Raw genomic sequence first — 17530 nt, 5'->3', positions numbered from 1 at the left:
AATGTATTAGCTTGCCACGTTCATTCATTCTGGTAAAAGGCGATTGTATGAAACATATTTTACAACCTGGAATACTGAATAACAGTTTTGTTATGTTGATACTTACCTATCATATCTTCTTGGAACTTGTTTATTTCAACACGTGCCCTTCTTAAGGTTTTGTATGAACACAAAACTTTATTAAAATCGGTTTACTGTCTGTCTGTCTGTCCGCCTTTTTTTTTTTTTAGGGGGTGGAAATCTTCAAAAGACACTGGCCTGGACACACCAGCGTGTGGGATTCTAAATCCACCCCCGACTCCCCCCAAGCCTCGTGGAGCCACCGTACGGTATTACATCACGGGGCGGAGTCAGCTCATTTTAGTTCGGTCCCCTTTCGTCTCTACGCGGCATACGTAACCGCGCTTTTCTAGTCTCCTCTGCCTTTCGCAGTTTGCTCTGGATAGATACGACCATGGAGTTGATCGCATCCCAGTCTTCCTGACATGCTAGCATTCTTCACACCAGATTCTCTGGTATGAGCACCTCTCCTCCTAGAGACTCCTCTAGGCTCTTCTTTTCCTCCACAAACCTTGAACAGTGGAAGAAAACATGCTCTGGGTCCTCTGGGACTCCATCGCAGTTTGGACAATCGGGTGAGGTATCTAGTTTAAACCTGAACAGGTACTGGCGATATCCTCCATGCCCCGTGAGAAACTGAGTAAAATTATAATTAATCTCACCGTGCCGTCTCTCCAACTACTCCTTGATGGTAGGGATGAGCCTGTGTGTCCACCGACCCTTTCCCGAGCGTTCCCAACGCTCTTGCCATCTATTATATTTAGCGATTTCTCCCTTTCGGCGTTCTTCGTCTGCGATGAAGGAGAGATAGACTTCCCATTATATATATTCGTCATCTCATCTGCCAGGATGTCAATGGGCATCATTCCAGAAATGACGAATGCTGTATCATCTGAAACAGTCCTGAATGCCGAGCACACCCTTAGGGCTGTTCTTCTGTAGACTGAACTCAGTTTGTTAGCGTTAAATGTAACCTGCAATGCCTTTCCTCAAACTGGAGCTGCATACAGCAGGATCGAACTCACTACCCTAGCTATAAGCAACCTGGAAGCATGCCGTGGCCCTCCCACGTTCGGCATCATTCTTGCCAGGGCCGCACTCGCAGTGGATGCTTTGTCATAGACATACTGCACGTGTGGCTTATAGCTAAGCTTCCCATCCATCATCACTCCCATGTATTTGATGGCAGGCTTAGAAGTGATGATATGATTCCCAATTTGAATACGGGCTGTCTGTCCGTCTGTCTGTCCGCCTGTCTGTTCGTCACACGCATTTTTCTCGGAGACGGTTATAGCGATTGACACCAAATTTGGTGCAAGGTTGGGAACTGTGAACGCTCACGCATACAGTAAGTTACATCCTGTTACATCGAATTTAAGGGGGTCCCCATACATGCAAAAGGGAGATGTAAAATTTTTTTTCATCAAAGATAGTCATGTAGGGTATCAAATCAAATCCGGTATTAATTTTCACATTTGTTGAAAAGGTGGGGAGCGCGGGGGGTTGAAAGTGATCATTTCTTTAAGGGGGCCATTCTCAGAAACTACCAAACCGAAAAATCTAAAAAAAATCAGGAGGCTGCCACTATATGGTGTCTGGGCTCCGAAATACCTTCCATACCGATATCAGTTCAAATAAAGTTAATCATAGTATAATACTATAATTTTTAGTAATTCGCTGCAAAACCCCCCTTAAATTCACCCTAGCACAAGAAGTGCAGTGATGTAGGCTATAATGTAGAGCATAATCTTACCAAGTTTGGTGGAAATCGCACTATCACTAACAAAGTTATAGTACGTCAAAGTTGTTGCTTCTTTGAAAATTGAAGATTATGAATATCAATATCACCCGAAAGTGGATACTCTCACATAACATATATTACGTGCTACGTACTAAGAAATACACAAAACATTTCGTACCTGAAGCGTCCACCTTCCGGTTTCCCGACTTGTTTAAGTACCAAGACGAAACAATTGCTGAGCTGGTTAGGCGTCAGCCTATAGACTTTGTTGTTCCTCGTTCGAATTCCGGTTCGCCGTGGATGTTTATGTTTGTCGTTGTGTTTTTCCTATTGCTGTAAGCTTATCACTATTCAGCAGCGCATTAAGATACTATTACCCTTTAGAAAGTCAAAAAAAGAAACAAATTTAAAAAAAAAATTCTCTCAGCTCCGTTATTAAATATCAACCCAAGATTCTCTTCAGAACATTATTATATTCTTCTAAAGTACGAAAAAATCATTTTTTGATTCTGACTTTTTGCTACTTAATGTGGGCGCCGACATTGATTCCACAAAACCTCGAAAACGGGGAAAAGGCGGTCCCTTTGAACCTTTCAGTGCCTCTCGGGTCTTTAACAAAATTTCGCATGTTCTCGATTGGGTGCGTGTTTGTCAATGCTGTCGGCAACTTTTGGAGTGACTGTGGAAGACGTTACCGTAATATCAACGCAGTCGCGTACGTCCGCAATAAAGACGTCCTGATAACTGGGGAAGGGCTTTAAAATGCGTCATTTTAGGTGTAGGGGCTGAAGTGTATTCGGAGTCCTGCAGATACAGTAGCAGATTCGGACATCTTTCCAGCAATCTTCATACGTATCTCCAATCTTGATTACCAAACTGAGGATTCCCTGAGATGTACTGCATGCTTACCTCCTCATTAGATTCAGGAGAATAATGGTCAAAATACAAAATGCTTCTCTAAATCTTCGTTCTGCCATACAAATTGAGCAGCTCGTGAAATGAAATTAAGCGGCCGTACCTGGCGAATAGTCATGGTCCAATTCGTCGTAGTTTCACATGTAGTCAGCTCCGAATCTCTCACTAAGTCCATAGAAGTTACCGAATCCGGAAAAGTCATCATGTCTGTAAAAGCCATGAACATTACGACCATCGTCATTTCGGTCAATCTGAGGCGCCGCATGAGTTGAAACAGGCAGCTGTTGTTTGATGACGGGGTGCAAATTTCTGTTTAGAAGTTGAAACGCAGCCAATCGCCCTCGAACCAATTCTGGCATCGTGCGTGGAATGGTCAACCCAACCCTTAGAATCTTTCCTCGTAGTTTCGTGCCACAGTAAATCAGCGCGGTATCCTGACGAGTGAAGCTCAACAGACCTCCAGTGAGCTGCCGGAAAATTCGAAATAAAAGCTATATCTGTCGCTGTAATGCGAGATGTTTCAGGTTACTCAAGAACCCGAAAAATACCAAAAACCAGGGAAACTTTCCTTTAAATTTCAATTCGAAATTTCCAAAATGGAAAGTGGGAGCCAAGATAATGTGTGAAAGTATATAGGAAAAACGCAAACAAAAATTAGATTAAAAAGTAAGCAATTAATCAAATTATTCACAATAAGAAAAAAGAAATCGAAAATCGAAAGCTCGACACTTCAAGTATGCAAAGTTTTGTCTACTTCTTGTGAAAGCATAAAGCATTTAAGTGGAAAACTGTTCTATTTCCACGTAACTTGTAATATATATTCATTTTGAAATACACACAACCAAGTCAGAAATTGTCGGGTACACGATGCATTCATTTATGCATAGCTTGGATATATACATGTCGAACATATCCGATATTCAATTCGATGTGATACTGACATTTTATCTCTTAAGGCAGTACCAATCATTTAACACAGAAGGGGCAATTTTGAGCTACTGTAACTTTGTTAATAATAGTAAGATTTCCACCAAACTTTTCAGTAGGCTGCTTCCTATTAAAGTTTGTATTAATGTATGGGTCTAGCCTTACTTTTAATTAGCATGCACAATTCCCTCCATCTGTGTTCATCAGTTTTGCCGCATCCTTTCGCAATATTTCCAAGCTCTCCCATGCGTCCAAGGTGTGTGGCTTATTCACTTGTCGTACCAGCTCCAGATTTGGCCTCGTCACAGAATGACCCTCCTCGATGACGTGCATCGCAACCGAAGAACGCACCGTGTTGGCTCCTCGTCTTTCTCCTTTCTCTACTTCCTTTAGGTGTTCTTGGAACCTAGTCGTGATGAGGCATTTTGTTTGACCAATGTAGACCCTCTCGCAATCATTGCAGCTGATCTTGTAAATCCCACTTTTTTTCTCTTCCGTTAATGGGTCCTTTTCGCTCCCTAATTGTCTTTTAAGGGTTGCGTCTCGGCTTGATCCGACCACTTTTATATTGTATTTTTCTAGGAAGGATTTTATTCTATAAAAGTCTCTGGATAATGGTATGCTCACCCATTTTGTATCAGCTAGAGTGCTTTCTTGCTCGAACAATGTTAAATGTTGGTTCTTCCATATCTGGTCTTGCTTTCTCTTAATCAGTTTTTCGATTATTTCGACCGTGTAACCATTCTTGATTGCTGTATCAAGTATGAACATTCTTTCTTTATGGAAGCCATCCTTGTTTAAGGGGTATGTGCAGAGACGGTGTACCATTGAATTGTAGGCAGCCATTTTTTGTGTTGCGGTATGAGCCGAAATTGCTGGTATCGTTCTTTGGATTGCCATTGGCTTCCTGTATATCTCGAATTCGAGTTTTCCGCTATTGTTTGTTACCCGTAGGTCCAAAAATGTCGACCCTGTCCTTTTCAACTATGGCAAGTATATTATCGACATATCTGAACCAAATCCTCGGCATTATCCTCTTTTCTTCGATGATTGATTCCACGTATGCTATAAACATTTCCGTCACCAGTGGTGACATTGGGTTGCTCATGGAGACTCCTGCTGTGGTTTTATAGAATTTTTCACGAAATGTGAAATAATTTTCACCTATACATAGTGATGCCAATTTAGTGTATTGTCTCACTTTGGCCTTCCAATCAATTGTGCTGTTCAATTTATTCAGCCAAACTTCTAGTTGGTGAATAGCTGGTTTGATCGGTGTGTTTGGGAACAAGGATTTAACATCGAATGATACCATCATTTCCTTTGTGTTTATGTGCCCTGCTTCTTGTAGCTTGCTGGTGAGTTCAATCGTGTTCCTTATTGCGTATTTGCTCAATGTGTTTCCCAGGGCTGAAAATTCGTGGACTAACCATTTTGCAATTTTGAAAGTTAGTGAATTGGAGTCGGCGATTATCTCACGCATTTCGTGTCCTTCCTTATGTATCTTGGGCTGGCATCTGATGCGTGGTAATGATGGATTTGGCATTCTTAATTTAGTTATATCTTTGTTTGATGGACTCGGGCATCGGGTCCTTACGCAGTTCAAAAAGGTTTCCATTTCTGAGTTTCAATGATACCGCGTCGTCGTAGTCGGTTTTCTCCATTATAACGACATTGTTGCCTTTGTCCGCTTTCAGGTAATATACTGGCTTTTCTCTTAGTTGGCGGACCATTTTAAGATCGTCCTGATGCTTGTTTAGTTTTTTCTTCTCCGTCTTTAAACTAATTTTTGATATCCCACTTCGAATCTCTTCTTTAGCCATTTAATTTTATGTGCTTTCCGCTTCTTAGCTACCTCACATTCGAATGCTCTCTGGATTTTTACCAACATTTGATCCAACGGGGCCCCAATTGATGTTGCTTCTTTGTTTTGCTTGTTGCGCGTAGAGACCGGAAATCGTGATATTCAGGGCCTGTAGTTCCATGCGTTTCTTGACCTCCCTGCTTATACTACGATTAGATTTTATATGGATTTGATGGGATTTTGGTATTATTCGGTGTTTTCTACATCTCTGTAAATAACTATATTATTATTAATTTTATTTTAGCGGATGTCGGTGTAGAGGGTATTTCGGAGCCTAGATGTCTTATACAGACATCATCCTGATTTTTTACATATTTTTCTGGTGGGTAGTTTCTGAGAATGGCTCCTTAATTTAAGTGACCCTTTTATGACCCCCTCGCTTCACCGTTTCGCACTCGGTTTCAAAACTAGGATCTGATATGCTAGTCGAGACCTTTCATTTGATACCCTACATTACTATATTCTGTGAAAAAAAATGTGTAGCCTTCTTTTGCATACATGGGTTTCCCTTAAGTTCCACATAGAATAATTTAACTCAGGACTTGCGTGGTCGTTAGCAGTTCCCACCTTCTCACGAAGTTTGGTGTCAATCAGTGCAACCGTTTTTGAGAAAAGTACGTGTGACAGACAGACAAAAAAACCAACTTTGAGGTATTATAACTTTGTTAGTAATATTCGTAGTGACATTTTCAATAAAGTTGGTAGCATCTTGCTTTATAACATAAGTCATATTAATGTATAATTTATTTATAACTCTAGGAAGATATTCCAATTTTCGAAGAATATAGTAATATACTATTATCAGCTTTATTTGAGAATATGTGATATCGGTATTCAGCCAACTTCCTGATTTCTTTCAGATTCTTCAGTTAAGTAGTTTCGGAAAATAGTTCCAATCCCCATACTCCTCCTCTTTACAACTACTGCCAACACTAATGGTAATATATTTTACACAAAACCTGAGAAACAAATCATTCATAATCCTAATGAAAGAAAAGAAAACACTTCCCTCTAACTCCCGAAGGACTCACGCTAACAAAAGGAAAGTCTGGCCTGAGAACGCCAAGGAAGGGTGGTCGCACCTCCGAAAAATCTGAGACAGGGGAATATCAATTGAGGAAATGATCCATCGTAGATCTCCTCCCTCGATCGCAAGACTCTGGTGTCAAATTTTATGCCTCCACTCGTTCGGTCAAGCCAGTATTTTTTTTTACTTTACTTTCTCACTATTCACGGGATATTTTAATGCAAAAGATACACGAAATGTTGTATATGATGAAAAAGGAACTCAGATGTTCAAAAGGGTCCTCACCCTCCCTCATTTTGGAGGCTAACTAACACACTCGCAAGTGCGTGTTGATGGGACACTTCAGTGGAGCTGCACGGTAAATTTCGTCATTTATTCAGGTTTTTGGAACAGCTCTGCCCTATGAGTTCACATCGACCAACCCAGATGGTCATTGTCCATCGCGCAATCGTAATCAAATCATCACCAGTTTTTCCTCGCCACATTTTCTTACTTTTCGTTACATTGTGGTGAATTCAGGATTAGCTAACGAATCAAATGCACCAATATATGTGAAAATCGGGAGATATGCCCGTCTTAAAAAACAAAACCATTTAAGTTTCTTCTCCTCCATCTTAAAAAAACTTTTAACATTTTTTTTTATGTTTTATCTTTTGAATAATAATAAAATTTATTATGATTGAAAAAAAAAGTAAATCATAATCATTCTAAACCTTTTCTTCCATTTGTTTACCCTTTTTTCGAGGGTCCGTCTTTCTTCGTCTTGACGATGCGCTGTCCTCAGAAATGTGTTGCTTTGCTTGAAATTCACGAGATACTCTTATACTTTTCTTTCTTTCCGGCTTGCAACTTGTACTTATCAACTATCAATAAGGCATTGAAAACAACGTGGTCAATATCCTCTAAGTGCAGTGTAGCGAGTCAAGGACAATTACGCGTCATCGTAGCTGGTCCAATGAGGTGAACTATAGCTCCCTTCAAGCCTTCCTGAGAAGCATACACTGCCTCTCTATTATTCTGCGTTATGTAACTCTAGGGCAACAGCCACTATGAGAAAGCGGATTCCATTGCATGGCGTTGTTGCCCTTTCTTAAGGTATGGCCTATTGGAATCTAATTAACACATCTACCGAAACCTGCCTGGTACGCCCACGTAACTTTTCGTTCGTGATTCTCTCAACTTGAACCTATATTTTCAGAATCTAAACAAAACAGTAAAGATAAATCTAGGAAGAAAGACGATTTTATGAAGCTCACTATTATATCAACTGATCGAACGAAACTTCTCTTCACTGTATACGCACCACGGAGAGGTCAATTAGATTCCAAGACGCCTTCTTTCAACTGCTTGACCCAAAAACCTGTAACGTGTTCGCTGATGAGAATATCGTCATTGCAGGAATGAGGCGAAAAGGGTTTGGAGCACGCATATATGTCGGGAATATTTCGAGTAGATTTCAACCGAAGAATTTGCTCACCCTCCACTTCAACAAGAATAGCCGACATTTGGAGCAATTCCACTGGTCAGCGCCACGAAAGTCGATGAAGCAATCAAACGAACAAAATCGTGGAAAGCAACAGGACCTGCCGACATCGTGGTTCAGCTCTGGAAAGCGAAAAGTTGAGTACCAATACTTTTGCTTTTGCTCAGTGAGTTCTTCAATCGTGTTATTGAGAAGAACAGAATACCATCTGACTGACAAGAAAACACCACCGTTCCAATATAGAAAAAGAAAACAAGCCGAATGTTCAAATTGCCGTCCAATCCGGTTATTACCCCATACCATGATAATTTTCGAATGTATTCGTGAATCAAGCCGGGTTTGTCAAGAACCGTGGAACTACTAGTGCAATACAAGCTGTCTACAGAAACAGCTTTCGTGGAAAGCATTGCCCGCTTTACAGTGCGTTTCTAGATCTCGAGAAGGCTTTTGACCGTGTGGAACACAAACCATATAAATATGCAAATATACTATTCTGTAAGGAGATCTTGTCAAAGGCACAAAGTAGTGTGGCGGGCATATCAAAACTCCTCTGTGTCTCCGTGTTTACCAAGGAAGCTCCCTCTCACCATCCCTCTTTGTTCTTGTTATGGACACTGCCACATAGGACATCCAGCATCTAGCGCCCTATACATGTGCGTGTGATTGCTAAGCAATTATAAAAGACAATAACTAGTGCCTCGCGGGAATGGAGACTACGATGTTTTCGCGAAATGAGGTCGCGGGTATCTTCATTTCGCGAAAACATCGTAGCAATATGAGGTTGCACTGATCTTTGAAAAATTGAAAAAATTGGTGCTAACTAGAATTCACTTGTCTTGATTCGTCTGAACATCGAAGTCGACGGTAAGCGACCAAAAGGCCGGCCGAAACAAAATGGTAATTTGAGAGCCTCAAGATTTCATCCAGATCAAGCCTTTGACTAGGCAAACTGATGCACCAGATCAAGAGGAGTACACTCCGTGTCTGAACGGGACAAAGACTAAAGAAGAAGAATATGACGTTTCAATACATACCGTAAGCAGAAATATCGAGCTCTGTCATATCTGTTCATATCAATAAGCTGGGCATGGTTCCGTGATCATCTTTCATACGGTATTATGCTTGCTTGTGCCATTACAGTGCAGTGAGAAATAGGTGGTCCAGCGTTTCTAATGTTAAACCACATATTTCAAACTGGTCATTATCTGCCCACTTTTTCAATAATAAACTTTCTATACGAAAACTTTCTTAATGGTGCATATAAATTCCTTCGCTAGCAAAGAGGTCCTCAGCACACTCTTTTTTCAAAAGACGAAGTTAGATCAACGGCTATCTTTGACTTGCACTCATTGACCGGCTCCTGGCACTACTTTTCCTTATTCAGAGGATTGATAGATCGGTCCTTCAAATTCAGTGCCAGTGTGTATTCTGTGTGTTAACTCAGGCCGCAATCTACCTTACAAACAACACATGGAAGGGGCACACCCATGCCCCTGTTGGAAAAATAAGGAAGCAATAAATCAACATAGCGGTGATTTTCTGCTTGTGATGCGCCTAAATTTCTGGATTCATATACCAATGATGGGGTAGCGAAGACATTCAATGAACTTTTTCGGTTCGAGGACAAACACAATTTTAGCAACAGTTTCAGACGGCGCAAGAGTTAGGACAGATCAACGTCCAAATCACCAACTCGAGCATGGTTCCCAAGTTAAAATCCTAGCTACTTACTTTGAAAAGTCTTGGCTTTTATAGTGCTAAACATGCTTATTATTTGCACTTTATTTTGTTTATTATCATGGTTCTGTGTCAACATGATGGAAATAAAACAATTATATTTAATTTGGACCCCTTTCTACCTGCTCCTCATATGACTACACTTTGAAAGAGTCATCCCCATATTTCACGACCGGAAGATTCCGAGGTAGAGTAGGAGTCCGCCTCATTGACATTTGAGGTGCTGAAAGTACAATTTGTCATGGATCTCGCTTCCTCAGTCGCAGCTCCCGGTCGAGTCGGTATTTTCGGCACCATAACTTTTAACGACTAACCCAGACTTTGTTGGATTTCAAATCCATTCTGATGTGGGCCTAACCCACCAGAAAGTGAGGATTGTCCAAAAGAACCCTCTTACCTTCTCGAGCTTGGCTAGTTCAGAGGCAAACACATATGACCTCCTACAGGGTGCACTTGTTGGTGCGGGTGATTAGTATTCAAATAAGCAGCCACTTAGGAATAGCCAGCCACTAATGCAAGTTACTATCCAGGCTAAACTCGTCCTTTAAAAGAGTACTGAAAAATAGTGCATAACTGAACTTATAGTTTCCTACAAATGAAAAGGTCACTCACAAAAAAAATGTTATACACAATGCTACTCTGCAAAACCTCTCATGTCGCAAGCACTGAGCGAATGAAGGGGCCTTCCGAAGAATACAACTATTGAGTTTAATCAGGAACCAATGAAAATGTATCTTTTCTGTTAAATTGTTTATATTTACAGGTAAAAACCCCAAACCCGAAAAAGAAGGTGAATTGGTTTTTATGACTTCCGCATGGCTAATGGGAGTTTTCGTTTTCGCATTGCTAATTGGTCAAATTCGAGATATTATCAGCACAGCAACACGAACGCAATCCGAGTATCGACAGCTGGAAGATGAAACCTTGGAGTACATGAGACGGCAGAATCTACCTATCAACTTGCAGCGTCGGGTCAAAGGATGGTTTAAATTCACATGGGATCAGCAAAGGACCTTAGGTAAATCGCCATTCAAGGAGCATCTTCTACCTTAACTTATTCTTTTATTTTGCAGATGAAAGCCATATTTTGGACTCTCTGCCCGCTAATCTGAAAACCGACATAGCTCTTTCCGTTCACATCCAAACTTTATCCAAAGTTCAACTTTTCGCTGACTGTGAAGATGCCCTACTCCGGGAATTGGTGCTGAAATTAAGATCGGTAACTTTTTTGGCAGGTGATTATGTTTGCCGTAAAGGAGAAGTAGGCAAAGAGATGTACATCATCAAATTGGGTCAAGTGCAAGTTATGGGAGGACCAAATAATGATGAAGTTTTGGCAACATTATGTGAAGGGTCAGTTTTCGGAGAGATCAGTTTATTGGCTATAAATGGAGCTGAAGGGAATCGGCGCACAGCTGATGTTCGATCGAGAGGCTTCTCAAACCTCTTTGTCCTTTCGAAATCTGACCTGAACGAGGCCATAGTATACTATCCTAATGCTCAAGCTATTTTGAAAAAGCGCGCCAGGAGCCTAATGCGTAAAAATGCTGCCCGCGAACGTGAAGAAGCTCGCAGGAATGCATCCAGAGAAGCTGATGTGGTTATAGGAAATCCAACACGGCCTAATACACCTCCGAAGCTTCTTAAAACTGTCATTCAAGCCCTACCGGAAGAATCTCCGGCTGCTATGCTGCTCACACGGGGCTCTAAACGTAACAAGAAACGTCGGGAAACGTTAACAGATACGGAAGAGTCAAAAAACGAGGATTCACTTAGAGGCTCAAAAAACGAGATGATAGCTCAACAAACGAAGTGTACCGTAGAAAATGAAAGAAGAGCACTTTCGCCTGATCTTCTTTCTTCTATTGAGGATGAACTTAAAAATCAGAATAAATTGATTAATTTAACTGATTCGGAGAAGGCGTTGATAATGTCAACAAATGATCCGAATGAGCACCAAAGTAGCACTTCAAATGCAAACTTGCCAAAAAACTAGAAATTTAAGCCATACAGAAAATGTCTGGATTTGAAATTGTACTACTTTTGACAAATGTATACCCGTGTGTATTAGACAAATACTAAAATACTATTAGTACGCTACATAATAATGTCATGATTGTGATACTTTCCGAAATTTAATTCGAAATAAAGAGTGAAACTACTGAACAACATTCTTACAATTCCAAATAATTTATTTAACACTGGATATTCAATTAAATAGCAATGTATGGAGTGGTAAATATTGTCAAAGAATCTGTCATATATTTTTTATAATATATTGGATGCTAGCCCGATACCCTACAAACTTCAAAACCCACAAACAGTGGGGGAACTTTCTTCCCAAGTGGTCTGGTTTCCCATTCAGTGGGGGACGAACTAAGGACTCCTATAATTCTATTGCATTGTACCCGAATGGGTTTGAATTCGAGTAAATATGTGGCTCAAAGGAGATGAATCTAACTCTAACGGTTAATGCAAAAATCTTGGAACAACATCGAGTCCTGAAATGGTTAAGAACGGAACTGTTCTAAAGATGTAATTTATGATTTTCTAAAGTCTTTTTAAGATTTTGTGCGGTTGCCAATCTCCGCTTTGACGATTAACTACCCAAGAAGAATGTACCAACCACTATCCATTCGCTTAATCCTCGATAACCATGAGCCAGTTAACAATGACAACAATCGTGGCCTCTTCTGGAGCAGAAAAAATTAGCACTCATCACATTCTAATAACAAAAGATTTAGAGTAGACCCTCTGGAATCATCGCTATGTCCAACTAGAAAATATTCCGCTAGGTTTCTTAGTTGTTAATAAGTTTGGGTAGCGATAAGAATGTTTTCCTTTTCCTGCCTTAAACGTCTCGTGGGTATTGGCAAATAGGTGGACCATAGAGTCCAGTTCAACAACTGTTTCCATACTTTTCCGCAATTCCTCCTTGGTGATTATAGGAAACGCGTTTGCATTGGATCGTGAAGCAGTTAAGCAAAAATTACTTTTTAACGAAAAATATACTCGTTCCTGACATTCAGGAATATCACGTTCAATTCCTTGATAAAGGTAAATTTCTTGAAAATCGTTGCCCGACTATTAACTTTAAGAATCGCGAGCCGCGAGTTAGCCCTTGCAAGGGCATGGAGCTCATGAGTTACGATGGCGCCCGGTTTCAATGTTCTGTTCTCGTAGTGGAAAAAACATATCTACTTTACATTAATACAAAAACAACACTGCGAAAGCGAATTTAGCTCTGCCAATGCAACGGGTAATGTCGTCCAAGGGAAACGTACTTTGAACCAATGGATACGCATACCAGCATATTCTAGACGGAAATATACGCCATAAATATATGTGGCCTCAAAAGTAACATTCCAAGAACGAATTAGCCAGAATAGAAGCAGGGATACCACCGCACAGACCAGAGGCATTCTGTGGAGACGAAGACAGGTTCATGGCTAGTACGCTAAAAGACACTGTCTGTAGATTCTGAGGGGAGAGTGACAAAATCTTTACATTTTTGTTTGTTAGCACACTGAGATGGAAATTCGTAGAAAGACACTTCCGCTTCAGCTCTGCCGCGGTGATTCCCGGAGCTACAGTAGGCATTTGCACAAACTAAAAACAACTCTCAGTCTCTCCAGGCGCAGCCCCACAAGATCACCATTAAGGTACTACTTCGTGGTTCTTCTGTTATCATCTGCTTTCCTCCTACAGGGATCGCAGATAGAACGTACAGTGCTACTTTCCTTATCTGTCATCCGCGGATTTCGAAATGAAGCAGCTGAAGATAATCTAAGAGTAAGACACACCCGCCACACCTCGACGGGAACAGCTATACCAGGGGATGTTATTGATAACTTCTCGCATGCTTGCTTTAACAAAAGTGAGTTCTTTGTCCAAGTTGAGTATCTGCAGTTCCGTTCCAACTTAATATTCTAATAATCTCGACATTCCAGTGTTGTATTAAAGCTTTCCCAATAAATATGATGACGGTTAATGTCACAACCTACTTTATCCTTATCCCTTTACACTTGGAACTTCGTCCTCGTCGATAAATGAGAAGAGCACCAAAGAATCTCCTATCTTCCAGCGGACATCTTATAGGTAATTTGGCCGTTATGATTTCACTATAATATACGTGTCCAATGTAGCCTGCTGGTCTTTAGAAGCCACCATGGAGTAATGAATGGGCTCTACGGCTGTCGTTGGCATACATTTAACGGGAATCATATATACCATGGCTAAGGTCCCTAAATGAAGCATACCGCGTCCGCTACGGCTACGCACTATCGTTATCGGGTCGATAAAATGCTTTGCAGCTCTTTCAACGTCTCCCCGGAAAGCCCGTACTCCTTCTCTACTGTTCTGCCCCATGTACCGCCAGAGCGATCCACTCATCGGTAGCTCTGGGAAGATGGGTTCCATTGCACAGTATAGCCAGCAATAAATTCACTTCTTAAATTGTGGCCTACCCACAGCCACTTCCCCCCGTACGCCGACTAAGGTCATCGTTCACTGATAACAAGGCGAGGACAAGTGTTAACGAAGGCTTGGAGCCTTTGAGTAACAGTGGTGGTCACTTTTCATATGCTGGTCCCATATAATGACACAGAGCGAACATTAACAAGGACCAACCGCAACTTGACGTTGGTGTCTAGATATCTACATAGACAAATTTTAGAAAAATGACACTGTTAATGCGTCGGGTGGCGTTAAACTCGATTCTAACGTCTGCAGAAAGAACGCTGCCAAAGAAGACAAATTGATTAATATCTTGGATGCTCTGTCCATTAGTGCAGATAAGAAGAATCCGATGACCTGCAGGACCTTGGTATTGTTGATGTTTACCTTCAGTTCGACTCCACTTGCCTCATTTTCCAAATCCAGGTGAGAGAGCCAATAGATGTCATCAATGTAGTCAAAATGTTTAAGAAAAAATGTTATTGTCCATTGAACCTCTCCACGTCCTCCCGACAAGGCAGCATGCACAACGTCACCAACAACAATAACAATAAGTATCGGTAACAAAAGGCAACCTTGTTGGTTTCTGCTTTGAACTTCGAGTTCCTCCGAAATTTTACCTAGACGCAGCACATTCTGCGCTGTCATATGTCGCTCTGATAAAAGTTATTATATATATTATATATATTTCTCCGGAAAGCCTCTCTTGAGTAAAGCTCCCTGTACATGCTATCGAAACCTTTCTGGAAATCGACTAAGGTAAAGTGAAGATCTGATACGATCAATTCTCCAAAATGATATGAAAGGTGTTGTTGTATTCGCGCTAGCACATCCATCCCGCTCTTTATCAATCGAGTTTTTGACACGCTCTCTTTAATGAGTTCTTGGCTAATCTTAAATATAGCTTTTCGATGGCATACTCCTTGAATCGTTGCACTCAAAACGGGTGCCCTTCTTCGGAATCTTGACGACTATTACGTCAAGACATCCAAGTCCAGTGTCCTTGCCCGACTTGAGCGCATTGGTAGCGGAGATAATTTCCCTTCTGTTTGGAGGAGTAGTCCGTATCCACATGTTAGATTATCTAGCTACTTCATCTACTAGCGGTGGAATTTCACTAGATGTTATACAGTTAAAAGTCGTAGTGAAATAGTCTTTCCATATCTTAAGCTGTTCGTCGTCGTCGATGAGGGGTCTATCGTTAATGTAGTCTATAGTACCATCAAAAGACTTGTACCGGCAAATTGTTCTTCTGCGGTAGTTTCTGTTTCCCTGACTAACGAAGTAATAAATTTTCCACAGTGCTGCAGCTCAAGCACATCACATTCGCTCCCACTCACAGCGGCAATAAAAGCATTCAGTTCTCTACATTCTGCGATTCGCCTTCATATTCTGGCAGTCAGGCAGATCTGATGACGCCCTTTCGGGACGTGCCTAACAACCTCATTTGCATCGGAGAGAAAAACATTTTTGATGGTGGCCAAATGTTTGTTTCTATTCTCTGACGTAGTTTTCCCGCTGTTGAACAGGAGCTCGGTCCCGTAAGCAAAACTGTGTTGTGCTTCGGAGGTTGAAGCCCCTGCGAGAAGATGTATACGCGATACGCAAGCGAAGGTAAGCGACCATCTCATCTAAAGCCGATGTTAGAGTTTCTCTTGTTTCGCACGTTACCAGTCAGTGGCGACCCAACTACTCGAACAATATGCCGCCAATGACGAGGATATAGAAGCTGCAGTAAGACGCAAACCGGAGGATTGTTCTCTCGATCGGGGACAAGAGTTCGCAATTTTTCTTGCTAAGAACCCAGGTATCCGAGAAATGCATAAGCACTGGCAGGGTCATAGTCTTGTACAACAAAAGCTTTGATCCTATGGTGAGACGTTTCGAACGAAGAGTTTTTGTAAGCTGAAATAGGCTCTGTTGACAGTCAACAACCGTGCGCGGATTTCATCGTCATAGCCGTTATCTGTTGTGATTTTCGACCGTAGATAGAAAAAATTTTCAACGATCTCAAAGTTGTAATCTCCTATATTTATTGTTCTCGTTGGACCAGTGCGTTTCGATGTTGCTGGTTCTTTGTTCTTTAGCGCCACCATGAGATCTCTCGCCTGCTCGACCGTGATGATGGCCACTTATAGTTTTAAGTCGATGAATGAATGAATGTCACGACAGGATAAGGGTAGTGTATAAGGCTTCATCCTGACTTGTTGGTAAAACTTCCGCGCCTGGTGTGATTGCTTCCTGTATTTTTCGAGTTCACAGACCTGTTGGTTCTCCTAGGATTCCTTTTTCTGTTTGTGAAGTCACTTCGCCGCTCGACGGACGTGATAAGTCAGCAGCATTCTTCCATTTCGTTGCTAGCTTACATTCATGTCGAACCAACCGTTCCGACTTTTTTTACCATTAGAGCTATGTATGTTTGTGGCCATATCAATAATAACACCCTTCAGGTGGTTGTCAAGATCATTCGTTGATGCTTCATCTCCAGGACATTTGTTAGCTGCGGTTACTGCGTAATCCATTTCCCCCTTATAGATGTTACGGAGGGCTGTGTTGTGTGTGCCTCAGTATTCACGTTCACCTGATTGTCAAAGGGGTTTATAGGCGGTATTATAATTGAGCCCGGAGCACTATGCCAACGAGATAGTGATCTGAGTCTATATTGGCTCTCCTATATGTCCAAATACTCATCAGTGCTGAGAGGTGTGGCGTTCAATTAACACGTGTTGAATTTGGTAGAAAGTGGCCCCGTCTAGAAAGGCACATATATGTTTGTGGACCGCTTTCCGCGCAAACCAGGTATTTCCAACAACTATTTCGTGCGATACTGCTAACTGAATAGTCCGTAGTCCGTTATTATTGGTATCCTTATGTAAATTATGCGAACCGATGTATCGCCTGAATAAGGGCTCCGTCCCTACTTGACTGTAAAAATCTCCAAGTATGATTTTGATATCATACAATACCGTCATTGAGAAGCGAGTGATAAGCTGTTGGCGAAAGCAAGCGGTTGTAGCCGAAAGATTAGTTAGATTCCAAACGTCGCAACCGTTTCCGAAGCATAATCAGCTCGCGAGTTTTAAATTGGTGGCCCACAAACCTTTATCCCTTTTAGTTGCCGAATTCTACACCCCCAGCTTACAGAGAAATCACTAAATCATTAGATAAGTCAGTAAATACCATTAGTGTGGTTGGGTTGGCCCAACTACTGCCTGAGACGATAATGACAGGTGGCAGAGCCTAAATCCTGCTCGACACACCAAACTTTTCCTGCCAGAACCCAACATACGCACCGCAAAGTTTATCCTGTCGAAAAGCAGG

At 41.4% G+C, this 17530-nt stretch overlaps 1 protein-coding gene across 3 annotated transcripts in view; it reads left to right on the top strand.

Annotated features, from left to right (window-relative positions):
• The window catches only part of LOC119655737 (cyclic nucleotide-gated cation channel beta-3), a 57964-nt gene extending 46039 nt beyond the window's left edge, over nucleotides 1-11925 (top strand). For all 3 annotated transcript variants that reach the window (XM_038061789.1, XM_038061788.1, XM_038061790.1), the window contains 2 exons: nucleotides 10518-10772; nucleotides 10828-11925. In XM_038061789.1, the coding sequence (XP_037917717.1) occupies nucleotides 10518-10772; nucleotides 10828-11750 (1178 nt within the window). In that variant the 3' untranslated portion in view covers nucleotides 11751-11925. The remainder of the gene's footprint in view (nucleotides 1-10517; nucleotides 10773-10827) is intronic.
• Nucleotides 11926-17530: the final 5605 nt, after the last annotated feature.

Source organism: Hermetia illucens, chromosome 4, assembly GCF_905115235.1.
Source record: "Hermetia illucens chromosome 4, iHerIll2.2.curated.20191125, whole genome shotgun sequence".
Lineage (NCBI taxonomy): Eukaryota > Metazoa > Arthropoda > Insecta > Diptera > Stratiomyidae > Hermetia > Hermetia illucens.
This window is presented reverse-complemented; position numbering and strand designations above follow the sequence as displayed.